Genomic DNA, 14,191 nt, shown 5'->3' on the forward strand with positions numbered 1-14,191 from the left:
TCCCTTTTCCTTTTAACGTAGTAACTAGTATTGTATTCCAAGCACACTAATCAGAGCTTACAAGATCTCGAGCTGAGCTCCACAGCTTACTAAGGATGGGGGAAGCTCAGAGCGGAGGTGAGAGATGAAGTTGAGGGGTGCTTAAAAATTAATAGAAAGAGGAAAAGCAAATGGAGGTGGAATCATTTGCTTCAAGATTGGCAGAGAACGGGCCCTCGGCATTTGAGTGGGTGAGAAGAGAGCATTAGGAAACTTGCGCAGGCTTCTGAAGTTGGCTAGCTTCTCCTCTGTGGACGATGTTGATGCACAGCTCTGTGCAGGGAGGATGCAGAGGGAGTATAGAATTTCCTGTGGTGCCAGGAGCCTTTGGGGATAGTCTTCTGTCGTCCAGCTGAATTGAGGTAGCCGAGAGGGACAGTTTTGTTGTGGAAATGAGTCCATTACCCATTCGATTGTTGAGCCCTAGTCTTGCTCTTCGGGAACTGCACGTTTAGTCAGGGTGTCTAGCATCTCCTGAGTGCGTACAGCCCGCTAAGGCCCTGTGGTGGTGACAACAAGTTGAGCAGGACAGAGGTTCTGCCCTCAAGGATTTGATAATCTTGTGGCTGCGTGAAGAGGTGTGCAGCACAGGCATTTCTCGCTAGGAGACAAGTACCAGCCGAAGAAGCTGAAGAGAAGCCCGATTCTGGAAGACAAAGCCCAGCAGTCTGAGGAGGCATGACCCAGTAGCGCTGTATAAGATGGATGGTGGCAAAGATAGATAGGGTGGAGGGTTCCTAATTTGAGTCCCTGCACAAAAATGAACCCAGTCATTTCCAGCCAAGTGATTTCAGGAAAGTAACGTTGACTTCCCCGTCTAGACCCCATCAAGGTTTCCGTCACTTGGCCGTGCCCTTGGGCGTTTCCTTGAGTCCCCACTCCCAGGAGCCATGTCACACCCACTGACCCTCCAAAACGAATTCCTCTAGATGGAAGGGCTGGACGATGACGCTGAAGACCGCATGTCCTACTTAACCGCCATGGGCGCGGACTATCTGAGTTGCGACAGCCGCCTCATCAGTGACTTTGAAGACACCGACGGCGAAGGAGGCGCCTACACTGACAATGAGCTGGATGAGCCAGCTGAGGAGCCGCTGGTGTCTTCCATCACCCGCTCCTCAGAGCCGGTGCAGCATGAGGAGGTGAGGCGAGGCAGGCCCCGGGCTGCGAGGCCACGGGCAGGAAATGGAGGTTCTGGTGTTTCACTGGCATTCTTCTGGACAACCGCTGATTCAGGGTGCTGTGGAAGGTATTCCTGAGGGTTGAAACAGGTGACGTGTAGGGAGGCTCTCAGTCCCAGGCATTGCCTGCGTGGTTGTGATAGTGGTCCATGGGGAAGCAGGGCAGGAACTGAGGGGCCTTGGTCAAACTGAGACGCTTTGTGGGCCGGCTGTCCAAATTGCAGGTGGAACATTATTTTTAAAAGACAATATCGTTGTATTTACTTGTAACCTTTGATTAGGCCTCTCTGTACTCTTAGGTATGTATCCCTGCTTTTTCTTCTCCATCCTCCCTTTAACCTTTCTGATCTTGCCAAAGCTCCTGAGTGTTTCCCCATCAGTTTCCTTCTCCTGTATTTCAATTTTTGAATTGAGTTCATGATCAAAACACACGATCACGTGTACTGTGCATCCACCGGCCAGCGAAGAGACAGCTTCAGTGATCCTAGAAATCACATCCTCAGGCACTGAGTTAGGACCAGAGCAGTTATTAGTTGTACCTCAGAGAACATTGGGATAATGACTTTGGAGATGAGATTATCCATATTTTTGGATAATGATGGCTATGGACTGCCAATTAGCAACTTCATTCATTTCAGGGAATGATTTTATTCTTTATGAAATAGAAGTACCAAAAATTAAGGTGAAGGATAGGGGGATAAAACCCACCCTGACAAAAAAAAAAAATTAGTATATAACACTGGACCAGTTGTAAAGAATAAATTAACTCCCTCTATAGATACAGATAGCGAATGCTTAAAAATGCTAAAAGCTTTAAGGGACAAAAGAGATTTTAGACTTTTTGTACTTTAAAGGGGAGACTCCCACACTGGATGCATCTAGTTAAAAAAAAACGTATCTTAACCATTTGCTCATGGGAATATGCCTGGTTTCTGCCTTTTCAGTACAGAAGCGCTGAGTCAGTGTCTCAGCGTATGCAAGTGAGGGATTTTTATGGAAGGTGTGAACCTCAGATTCTGAACTCACACAAGTGCTTGGAACGCCCGCAGAGCAGACGAGAGCTCTTTCCTCTCCGCTGCGCTGTTCTTGTTGTGAATGAACCTTTGTGTCTTGTAGAGCATAAGGAAGGCCAGCCCAGAGCCACGAGCTCAGACGAGGAGGGCTACTAGCAGAGATCAACTTAGGGACAGTAGTCCACCCCCGGCATTCAAACCAGAGCCGCCCAAGGTATGTGTCCGGGAAGCCCAGGATGGGAAGGAAGAGGAGACAGACGGCCCTGGAGCTCCCTGCCAGGGAAGAGCACACACAATGAGATGGTGTTGAATTGTGTTTTTAACTCACTGTTTCTCTATTAGAACCTGCCTTTTGGCCTGTTGGGTGAGCCCCCAAAATTAGGGAAGGGAGAAAAGACAGGAAGGAGGGAAAGGAAGTTTTAGGAGAATGTACAATTTTAAAACAGTATTTTTTAATTATTTAATTGATGGAGAAAGAGAAAGGTTTGACAAATAACTGCATGCCCAGAATCACCAAACTCAGACTGTTTTTCTTTTTCTGTCCAATTAGAGTTTCCTGCCCACAATCTGACTCAGATTCACCATTAAAATCCTTACTGATGATTTGCTAAAGAAAACCACCACCACCCTTGTTTACAATGCCTCTTATTATGAGGGCAGCTTAATTTATTTTTTAAGTAAGACATTATCCAGGGGAAAAAAAAATCAACATAAGAACCCCATGGGTGTATGTCGTATGATTATCTCTTTCCGAATCAAAGCTATGACTATAGGTTTTTCCTTATAACCCAATGACGTTTGTCTATTTCACTCAATAGTTTAGATGAGAAGAAAGTAATAAATGGTCGTGTGAGCTATCAGAAGTAATGAATGACCTCATAAAATATGTCAATGAAAACTTACAAGCAGGCCTAGGATCCAAGTATCCAAGTATCAAGGGAAAGTGGCCACAAGCATGATATGTCTTCCCCTCTCCCTACGCCAGTCTCATTCATGGCCTCACCTCCACGCCAGGGCATGTACCTCCGTGTGGCATGGACTCAGGAATCCACTCTTGGATCCTGAAGTCTGACTGGTTCTGAGGTCTTCTCCAAAATTTTAATCTTCTCTTGAGTGACATTAAGTCTGATCTACCCCTAGTACGTGCAGGGCTCCCAGCACTTCCCAGCACCCTCCTGGTTTGCAGAACTCTCAGTACTCTTCTGTAGGAAGCGAGGAAGGGATCGGGATGCCCGGCCAGTGGCTGGTGGCCCTCCCCTATTGGATTCTTTGTTGACCACCTATGGAAACTGATCAGGAAATGGAGTGTATTAAATCACTAATATCGATGTGACAATAAAACGAAAGCCTAAGGTGAAAATGTGTCATTGCTCTCCGCAGGCCAGGACCCAGAAGAGAGAAGACTCCTTTGACTATTCCAGATCCTATGAATACATGCCAAACTCCCCTCCCGCTGTTGCCGGTAACGAAATTCCCGGGGCATCTGCCAAGGGTCCTCCTCCTCCTATTGCAGCAAAACCTACCTTCTGCAAGCCTATATTGAAGCCCTCCATTCCAGTCCTTCCCCCGGAGAGTGAGGAGGCAGGAGAGGGCAGCGAGGAGCAAGATAACGCATCCAAGTCTGTCCTGGGCAAAGTAAAAATATTTGAGAAGATGGATCACAAGGCGAGACTCCAGAGAATGCAAGAGCTCCAGGAAGCGCAGAATGCAAGGGTAAGTGTTTTGAACCCCCTGGGTTACTTCAGCCTGCCAACAATAGGAATTTTAAGTAAATTTCATTTCAATAAAACGCTTCGGTCCTTTTTCCACGGCACAAACACAAAGGGGACATTTGCATGCATGGGACTAAAGGCACGTCCTCGGTGTGTGTCATTTCCATATAGTCAGCTGTTGGTGCATCCCTTTTTCTTCTAATGAAGAAAACCTAATGGTGTAGGTCAGTGGTCAGCAAACTCACTAGTCAACAGAGCCAAATATCAACAGTACAACGATTGACATTTCTTTTGAGAGCCAGATTTTTTAAACTTAAACTTCTTCTAACGCCACTTCTTCAAAATAGACTCGCCCAGGCCGTGGTATTTTGTGGAAGAGCCACACTCAAGGGGCCAAAGAGTCGCATGTGGCTTGTGAGCCGCAGTTTGCCAACCACTGGTGTAGGTGAATAAGATTCTGCTTTTTGTATTTCAGAGCTTTTTATGTTGGGCTCTGGAGAGTGAAAGTGTGACAAGAGAAGCAGTGCCTCTCAGAAGTTATTTTTTTGTTAAAACATTTGTTACGTTTGTTTGGTATCTGAGCTTTCATGTGCTCCCAGATTTGCCTTAAAAACCTAGTGAGCGCCGGGTTCTAAAATTGATAGGCCCACAGGTTGTGCTTTGCGACACTGTTTGTATTTTTGTGCCATGTGCAAACATAACCTTTCAAAAGTTAAAGAAGAGTTTAGGGAAAAGTGTGTGGAGCATGTTCAGCCCAGTGGATAGGAGCGTTCTCGTCATTTAAGTCTGCCACAAAAGCGGGGCTTCTTAGCATTTTTATTGGGATAAAATGCACACATAACAAAGCCCTGGCCAGGGCGGCTCCGTTGGTTGGGCGGCGTCCTGGTTCGATTTGAGGTTGGGGCACATGCCCGGGTTGTAGGCTCCATCCCTGGTAAGGGGGTGTGTGTGGGGGGCGGCCAGTTGATGTTTTTCACATTGATGTTTCTCTCCCTCTCCTTTCCTCTCTCTTTTTAAAAAATCAATAAACTATTCTTTAAAAATAAATAATTTGTACAACATAATATTTACCATTTGAATCATTTTTAAGTGTTCATTGACATTAAGTACATTCACATTCTTGTGTAACTATATCCACTATCCATCTCCAGAACTTTTTCATCCTTCATAATTGAAACTCTGTACGTATTAAATTATTAAACAGTTACTTCCCATTTCATACACACCTCCATCCCCCCTGGTAACCATTCTATTCTCCACTCCCCCTTGTGATTTTTACTACACTGGCAACTTCATATAAGTGGAATCATATAATCAACCTTTTGTGACTGGCTTATTTCACTTAGTATAATGTCCTCAAGGTTCATTCATGTTGTAGCACGTGGTAGAATTTCATTGCCTAAAACCTTTTTCCTATTTGTACCACTAGGCATCACACAAAAGCATGGAAACTAAAGTTGCTTCTATTTTTTCTCTTCTCTTTAAAGTGGGATTGGAAAATGGGACCAGCAGGAAATTAGCAAGCTGATTGTCTACTGATTCATTCTTTCCCTCTTTTTTTTATTTTATTTTCTTAATCACCACAGATTGAAATTGCTCAGAAGCATCCTGATATTTATGCGGTTCCAATCAAAACCCACAAGCCAGAACCTGGCTCGCCCCAGTTCACAAGGTATGGGCTGCTCAGCAGGTATAGGTCTGCAAGAGGGCCTTACCTGGGACGTGGACTCCTGGGGAAGAATTTTCTTCACCTGCATTTCAAAGTACCGAGAAGACGTTTTCCCTCCTGATCAACAATGTGCCCTATTTATTTAGATAAATTTAATTGTACAGATTACACCGTCAGTTATTCATGGTAATGTTGCATGTGTGCTAAAACTCTCTGACAAAGCATAGTCATTGGCATTTCAAGTCAGTTTCCCTTGACACATGGAGCACAGATATGTTACATTGTGTTAGGATAGCCCATGAGCAAAATTCCTAGAACCTACCCCGTTTTGTTGCTACTGTTTTCTGGCTGTTAGCCAAGCTCCTTAATTCCTTCGCATCACCTCGCTCAGTGGTCTGCAAACTTATTAGTCAACAGAGCGGCAAACCGAGGCTCGTGAGCCGCATGTGGCTCGCGAGCCGCGTTTGCCGACCACTGCCCTAGCTGAACTGTGGTCTGAAGAGAAGATGACAATCAATTGGCTGTGGGTAAGATGCTGCATTTAAAAATTGCTGCGTAAACACTAGGAATTACCGCAGTGTCTTCCCGTGGAGGTTTTACACTAGATCATTTCCTGTTTCCGAGAATAGGCCAAAAAAAAAAAAAGTGTGTGTGTGTATGTATATATATATATATATATAATTTCTTGTGGCTATTCTGACAGGAAGCTGGAGTCTAGATTTACAGCAGTAGAAAAGTAGGGGCAGATTTCTTTACCATCCAACAGTGGCACTTGAGGCCAATAAACTTAGGGATGGGGAAGGCACCCTTGGTCCAGCTGAGAATTATTAGGCCAAGGAGCACCTGGATGGCTTCCTCCCTCCCTACCCAGGTGGGCATCAGCCTTGACCTCTTACTCCCATCCCCACTCCGGGAACCTGCAGCGGGGCCAGGAGGGCCCCTGGTGTGTCCGCGCAGAGTGTGGCCCCGAGGTCAGCAATCTACCTTGGGTGGCTGCCTGCTGTGCCGTTAACCCTCCCACTGTTTTTGTTTCAGACCCCTGGTACCACAGAAGAGTCCCTCCGCACTCTACCAGGATGCCAGAGGGAGCTACGGCAGTGATGTGGAGGAGGAAGAATACCGCCAGCAGCTGTCAGAACACTCAAAGCGTGGTTACTACGGCCAGCCCTCCCGCTACCGGGACACGGAATTATAGATGTCTGCGAGTTGGCTCTGCTGTACGCTGATGTCACCACCTCAGAGCAACACTCCTGCAGAGCCAGGGATGGTTCTGTCCGGCTAAAACGCCCCGTGGAGATGCGGGGAGGACCCGAGCTCCCGCTTCCTCGTGGGGAGCCCAGGGGACAACCCACACAGATTCAGAACTGTGAAGGCTCTATTCGTGGGGCTGGGTCTGGGGGAGTTTGTGGCTTTTGCTCAGAATTAAGAGAGAAACTGTGTTTGATGCCGTTCCCTGCTTCAGTGGACCAAAATCTGTATTAATTGTGTCTGTGTATTTTTAACATGTATATTAAGAAGTGATAACTATTTTTCATTAATAGCTGTATTCAAGGACTGTTTCAGTCTGAGACAGAATGTGAAAAAAAAAAAAAAAAGGAATAAAAATACTGTCGGACTCCAACTAAATTCAAAGAGGTATTTTATTACAACGCTAAGTGCCTTTGATGAGAAGTGTCTTAAATGTTCTTCCTTTGAAGCTTTATGCAAAGCCATAAAGGACTAAAACGTTGTAACTAAATTTTTATGCCAGTTTAAGAGCTGTGGTTTTCTCTGCACTGTGCCCTCTTTTTGAGGCATCTGTCTTTTTTAGTATTTTCCATAAATTCTGACTGTATATAACAGCTATTTTTGGTGGTTTGGCTACCAGTGCTAAGTGGCTTGAAGACCAAGAAAATGGTATAGAAATGTTTTGTTTGTGCTCCGCAAAAGCACATACTTGAGACAAACACATTCCCCCCCCCCACTCCCAAAAGTGTGTGTATTGACAACAGTTTTGTAATTTAATAAAAAGGAGGACATTGCAATCAAAAACTTGCTTCATGGTGGATTTCTGCACTAATTCCCATTTTGTTAAATGCAACTTAATGATCATAAAAGTGAGCACATGCCCATTGCTGAACACTGGAAAATGGAGACATATAAAAACAAAATAAAAATTACCCATAATCGCATCCCTCAGATAATTTTGGTGCATTTCTTCCAGTTGTATATTTGTGGATGTCTGTGTGTATGTTTGTGTTATAATTGTGTTTGCAGTTCTTTCCTATTAGATGTTCTGTCACGAACATTTCTCTCAGGCAGTTAAAACTCATGCAAACATCATTGCTAATAACTAAAGTACTACATTGTGTGACTGCTCCCTAAGCACACAGTTCTGCTACTGTTGGCTGTTTGGATTGTTTCCAGTTTTTGCCTCTTTTACGTGAAATATACCTCTTTGTATATAATCCATTTTTGTACATCAGTGATCAGCATTTCAGTCGCTTTCTGCAGGTAGGTTCTCAGAAGTGGAATTACTAAACAAAAACATAGCAACATGTTTAAGATTCTTCATGTTTATTGCCAATTGCTTCCTAGAAAAGTTGCATCGGTTTGTACTCCTACAGTCACCCTTTAAAGGCTAAAATGTTGCATGTTTGGAATTTAAGCAAGACGGCCTAGGAATTGAGGCTTGTATGGATCCAAAGTACACGAATTTGGGAAAGGAAAAGAGTCTCAGTTCCATTAAGGGTCCTTGATCATATTAACGGGCACCAAGGTGTTCAGCTGGTGTTTTAGTTGAGTTAGAAATTTGGCTTACTCATAACTGAGTGAGAGATACAGCCTTGGTGGTCTCTCTGTCAATACGGGTGCTATGATTCATAAACGACTTAGTGCAATACCTCAAATTTCTGAGCAGTCCTCCGGGCACTGACTCAAATCTGCTTATTTAGTAAATAAAAGCCACCTCTTGGATAGAAAAAAAAAATACACTAGATACATGGTGATTTAATTTGCTTATGCCCTTTAATTACAGGAAAGAGCCCTTTTGCAAACCCAGGGACAGGAGGAGAGGGGGGCTTTGCAGCAGGAGCCCGGCTGTCATCTGGCTCCAGCACTTTTTACGATACCTTCAGTGGAGCAGACAGGCAGGACCTGTGTTCCAGAATGTCCTCTAGTGTGCCCGATGGACAGCCAGTGCCTGCCCCACCCCTTTCTAATTCATATTCTGCTTTGTTCTGGCAAGGATTGAAGGCTGCCTATAATGTATGTGGAGTAGAATTAAGAAAAAAAAAATGGATGTGCCCGGTTGGTGTGGCTCAGTGGTTGAGCCTCGACCCCATGAACCAGGAGGTCACTGTTCCATTCCTGGTCAGGGTACGTACCCGGATCTCAGGCTGGATCCCAGGCTGGATCCCCGGTGGGAGCGTGCAGGAGGCAGCTGATTGATGATTCTCATTATGCACTTTCCTATCCATTTCCCTTCCTCTCTGAAATCAATAAAAATATTAAAAAAAAAGGGGGGGGGGGGATGGTGCTAGGTGCATGAGGAAAAGCCACGAGTGAGGGCAGTGTTCACTATGCACGCTGTCAGGGTTCCTCTGCTTTCTCGAGGCCACTGTGGGCACAAGACGCGGCTGGTATGCAACTTGATTCAGGAAGTCCCTGAGGGGAAAGTTGTTCCAGCATTTCCTTCCCATCCCTGATTATTTTTATTCCGTGGGGTCTTAGGTTGCATCATGCAGTCACGGTCACTTGCAAGGATGATTTTGGAGGTCCGTTTTTTTTACTGTGATCTTCCACGTAGGGCAGTAGCACAATTCCAAGGGCCACTCAGTACAAGTTCCGGAGAGGCTGGTGTGGTTGAGGGAGGACCTATGAACCAGGAGGTCACGGTTAGATTGCCAGCCAGGACACAGGCGCAGGTTGTGGGCTTGATCCCCAGAGGCAGCCCATCCACGATTCTCTCATCATGTTTCTATCTCACCCTCTCCCTTCCTCTCTGAAATCAATACAAATATATATATATATATTTTTAAAAATGAAAAGTTCTGGAGAAAGCACCCAAAGCTGCAAGTGTAGAAAGACCACGCTGCAGTCCGGCCTAACCTAACCCAGAGATCAATGCCATAGTATCCAGGGCCAAACGCCTCCCAAATAAACAATACGACATGCATGAAGCCCCAGGGGAAAGTTGTACCCATCATCCTGGAAAAATCAGATTGGCAGTGGGGGCGGGGTGGGTAGCCATACAGGGTCGATGGTGCACCATAAGGTAAACCTCACACGGATTTGTAGGACGGAACACGGGACACTTGAAGTTTTGCACCCCCCGCCGGTCTCTGCCCTCCCCCGCCTCCTGCCCTGCTCCGAGGCTTCCGGAGTCTGCGCAGTAGCCACACTTCACCGGAGCGCGCTCGGTCCCCGCCGGTGGGAGAAGCGGTGCACAACTTGGCGTCCATCCCTCAGTTGACTGTTTCCCTCAGCCCCCATCTTGTTTGGTGGATGAACTGCAGTAATGCGGGCGCTGGGGCAGGTCTTCGTTTGGGCAGCGGACCCCAAGACCAGGCTCTGAGTGGCAGGCGTTCGTTTGGGAAGTACAAGGACATTCCACAACCGGAAAACGGCCTTTAACGCCGCCCAGAAACGCAGGTGAACCCCATAAAACACGTGCCTCGGCGTTTTCCCACCCAGGCCGGGGGGGCGGGGCTAGGTGCTCACCAATGGGCTTCAGGCTTCTCGGGCAGCTCTGTGTGCGCATGCGTGCCTGCGATGGTGGAGGAGGGTGTCCTAGCCACCCGCCCTCCAGCAGAGGACGGAGGGGCAGTGGGAAGACGGGACGGAGCCCCCAGCGGTGCAAGGCCGAAGGCCGAGGACGAGGGCGGAGGTGCCCCGACACTGATGGTGATCGGGCTGTGCATCCACCGAGGCCTCCAAGGTGAGAGGTTTCTCTGTGTGGGCTCTAGCGTGGGCTGGGAGACGTGAGAGGAGCCGGAGGACTATCCCCAGGGAGAAGGGGAGGGGAGCCTCCATGCCTCTGTTAGTGGGGTTCTCTAGAGGAATGTTTCCCCTACTCAGTGACTTAATCTGAAACCCAAGTGACTTTCGGGGGAGCGGGGGGAGGTTAAGGAATTGATTGGCTCATCTGATTTTGGAGCTTGGTAAGGACAAAATCTGCAAGGTCGGCCTGCAGGCGGAGGCCCAGGGAAGCCCAGCCTGAGTGCACGGCTGCCTGCCCTCAGGGTCCTTCCTGCTCTGCTCTGGGAAGGTTCTGCTTCAGGCTTTCCACTGATTGGATAAGGCGCATCCACATCTGGAGGACAATCTGCTGTACCCCAAATTCCCTGATTCAGGTGTTACCCTCATTCCCCAACACACCCTGTAGAAACATCCAGAATAAAATCTGACCAAATAACGTGCTCCCTGGGGCTTCCCCTAGAGCAGTGGTCGGCAAACTCATTAGTCAACAGAGCCAAATATCAACCAGTACAACGATTGAAATTTCTTTTGAGAGCCAAATTTTTTAAACTTCAACTTCTGCTAACGCCACTTCTTCAAAATAGACTCGCCCAGGCCGTGGTATTTTGTGGAAGAGCCACACTCAAGGGGCCAAAGAGCCGCATGTGGCTCTCGAGCCGCAGTTTGCCGACCACGGCCCTAGACAACTTGACAATACAATTAACCATCACAATACCCCATCTCCTTTACCTTATAGGCCAGCACTGCAGCCCTACTTCTTGTCCAGTGTTGTATGAATGAATGAATGAATGAATGAATGAAGGAACCAACCTACCAGAAGAAGGGAGAATTACATATATTTACACACAGGTATAGATTTTATGATACATTTATATACTTTACATATTTATATATTTATAATTTATTTTAAATAAAGAGTAAGTTTAATTTTAACAAGTAGAAAAATCTTAAAAAAGAAAACAAAAATAAGAGATTTAAGAATTATAGTTGAGAAATCCCAATAAAATAAACTATTTGACATTTAAAAATAATATTCAGTGAAATAAGTGAGATAAAATAAAGACTATGGCCCTGGCCTGGTAGCTCTGTTGGTTAGAGCATCATCCTGATATGCCAAGGTTATGGGTTTGATTTTCAGTTAGAGCACATACAAGAAGCAACCATTAGCAACCACTGAATGCATAAATAAGTGGAACAAAAAATTAATCTTGTCCTCTCTTTTTCCCCCCCACCCCCTCCTCTCTCTCCCTTCCCCCTCTTCTTCTCTTCTTTCTCTCCTTCTCCTTCTCCCTTCCTCTCTTTCTAAAAATTGATAAAGTATGTGCATATAAATACCCTGGTTAATCTCTCCCTACCCACCCACCCACCCCTGCCTTACCCATATATTTAGAAAATGTTGTTGTAAAAGTGGAATGAATGGAGAAATGAATTGGAATGCAATGTCTGTCTTTTATCACAAAAGCGGGGCAGTGATAAAAGACATGCCCAATTTAAACTTCAACATACCGCTGATATAAACTGGAGAATATTAGTAAAACCAGTTGAGGAAAGCTGCTAAGAACTTAGTTTGGCTAGGACAGTGGTTGGCAAACTGTGGCTCGTTAGCCACATGCGGCTCGCGAGCCTCGGTTTGCAGCTCTGTTGACTAATGAGTTTGCCGACCACTGGCTAGGAAAAGACAGGCTAATATAATTTGCAAAAGGAAAAAATTTTGATTCTGATGCAAACATAAAAGGAACACATGTCAAAGCTTTTATGGAGCCCATTACTTAATGAAAGAACCAGTAAGATGTTAAGACTTGTTTAAAGAACATTTGAGGAACCAGGTATATGTAAGCAATTAATTAAAGGATATTAGAATAAAAATTCTAAGTTAAGTACAAAACTAGTTAATATCTACAGCAGAGTAAAGGATAGATAACCTTTGTAGGTATCTTTTCTATGAGATAAAAATTATTTGCATATATGCATCTCTACCAGATCAAAATTGACACATTACCATGTAAATTACCCTGAGTCAGAAAACTTTAATCAATAGTTTTAGCACTAATTAGTCATCATGTGAATTATTATGATTAATAGTCACACGAACCGTTGTGTAGTGTATTAAAGAGATTAACTGTCTAAATTTGGATTACAGCAGGAATTCTGGCCAGCTAAGGCAATTAAAAATGTGTATTGACTGTGTCTGTGTGCAGATAAACACAGTCACTGGGTGCTAAATGTGACCTATTGTCTGCCTTCCAAAAGTTTGTACATTGTAAGTTCCTTTATTTGCATGAGAATTTTCTGAACTGATAGTCTGCTTTGTTCTTTGTAACAGCACTGCATGGTAAGCATGGCAGGAGTTGCCAACACTGCTTTTCTTAGTAACCCCCAACTTAGTTATGCCGCTTGCTCAAATCCTTCAGCTAATGAAGCACAAGTGTGGTTTGGATTGAAAACAGAGTTTTCTGCTTCAAGTCCAGTCTTCCTCCTTTTCGTCTAAAAGTTCCTTCTTTGGATCTCTCGAAATAGTTGGTTGATCATTTTGTATACTTTTTTATTTTTTATAATATATTTTATTGATTTTTTACAGAAAGGAAGGGAGAGGGATAGTGAGCCAGAAACATCAATGAGAGAGAAACATCAATCAGCTGCCTCCCGCACACCCCTTACTGAGGATGTGGTCGCAACCAAGGTACATGCCCTTAACTGGAATCGAACCTGGGACCCTTCAGTCCGTAGGCCATCGCTCTATCCACTGAGCCAAACCGGTTAGGGCTGTATACTTTTTAAAAAAAAAATTTAAAAAAAAAATAGCACTTTAGAACTGAGTCTGCAAATTGCCAGAACCCATGGAACTAATCTATTTAACAAATATGTTTTGTTTGACCTGCACCGGGCCATAACATTCTTACTTATTTAAAAATGGGCAGGTTATACATACACATTCAGATTTGGTGCTTTTCTTTAAAAAATGGTATAGTTGGCGGTTCTGGACCCTCATCTTTGCACAACAACCGTAGGCTAGAGCTGGGTGGCAGCTGCCCCAAACAGACAGCACTTACCAGCCTCATTCACTGAGGTGGCCTTCATACTGGCTGAAGACAGTGGGTTCGAGACCCTTGCTCACCTCTCCTCTGCTTCCCCATTCCTCTTCCAGACCCTAGAGCTGTGCAAGTATGTGCGCAGCTGCAAGGGGCGCCAGGGTTCTGAACCTGCAGAAGGAACCCAACTCCCTGCAGGTTTGCAACTTACTCTGCCAGATGGGCCAGAAATTTCACCTGGCCCTGGAGGGAAATACCCTGTCAGGTCCTGTGCTCTGTGGCTACTGCCATTTAAATGGGTTGGAATCGGAAGTAGATATTTGGGGAAGGGTGGCAGATATATTGTTGTTGCTTAGAAAATCACATCCTGAAGCTCAGCTGAATAAGGACCCAATGGGATTTCCGAGTGCCGACGGTAAGACAGCACGGGGATGTGGGCCAGGAATGGAAAATACCTGGTGGCGTGGCCAGGAAGTCAAGTTAAGACCAGGTGGTCAGAAGCAAGTTGAGATAAACTGACCAAAAAAATGTCACCAGCCCTCCACTCCCTATTCAAAAAGGCAGAGGTAGTTTATCTCCCTTCTAATTG

General features: G+C 45.4%; 1 protein-coding gene across 4 annotated transcripts in view; it reads left to right on the top strand.

The window, feature by feature from the left end:
- TJP2 (tight junction protein 2) overlaps positions 1-7,785 on the top strand; it is a 110,374-nt gene extending 102,589 nt beyond the window's left edge. For 2 of the 4 annotated variants that reach the window (XM_054727341.1, XM_054727338.1), the window contains 5 exons: positions 969-1,181; positions 2,337-2,447; positions 3,614-3,946; positions 5,532-5,617; positions 6,650-7,785. In XM_054727341.1, coding sequence (XP_054583316.1) covers positions 969-1,181; positions 2,337-2,447; positions 3,614-3,946; positions 5,532-5,617; positions 6,650-6,809 — 903 coding nt within the window. In that variant the 3' untranslated portion in view covers positions 6,810-7,785. The remainder of the gene's footprint in view (positions 1-968; positions 1,182-2,336; positions 2,448-3,613; positions 3,947-5,531; positions 5,618-6,649) is intronic. The other 2 variants (XM_054727339.1, XM_054727340.1) reach the window with 2 other exon arrangements.
- Positions 7,786-14,191: the final 6,406 nt, after the last annotated feature.

This window comes from Eptesicus fuscus, chromosome 15, assembly GCF_027574615.1.
Source record: "Eptesicus fuscus isolate TK198812 chromosome 15, DD_ASM_mEF_20220401, whole genome shotgun sequence".
Taxonomy (NCBI): domain Eukaryota; kingdom Metazoa; phylum Chordata; class Mammalia; order Chiroptera; family Vespertilionidae; genus Eptesicus; species Eptesicus fuscus.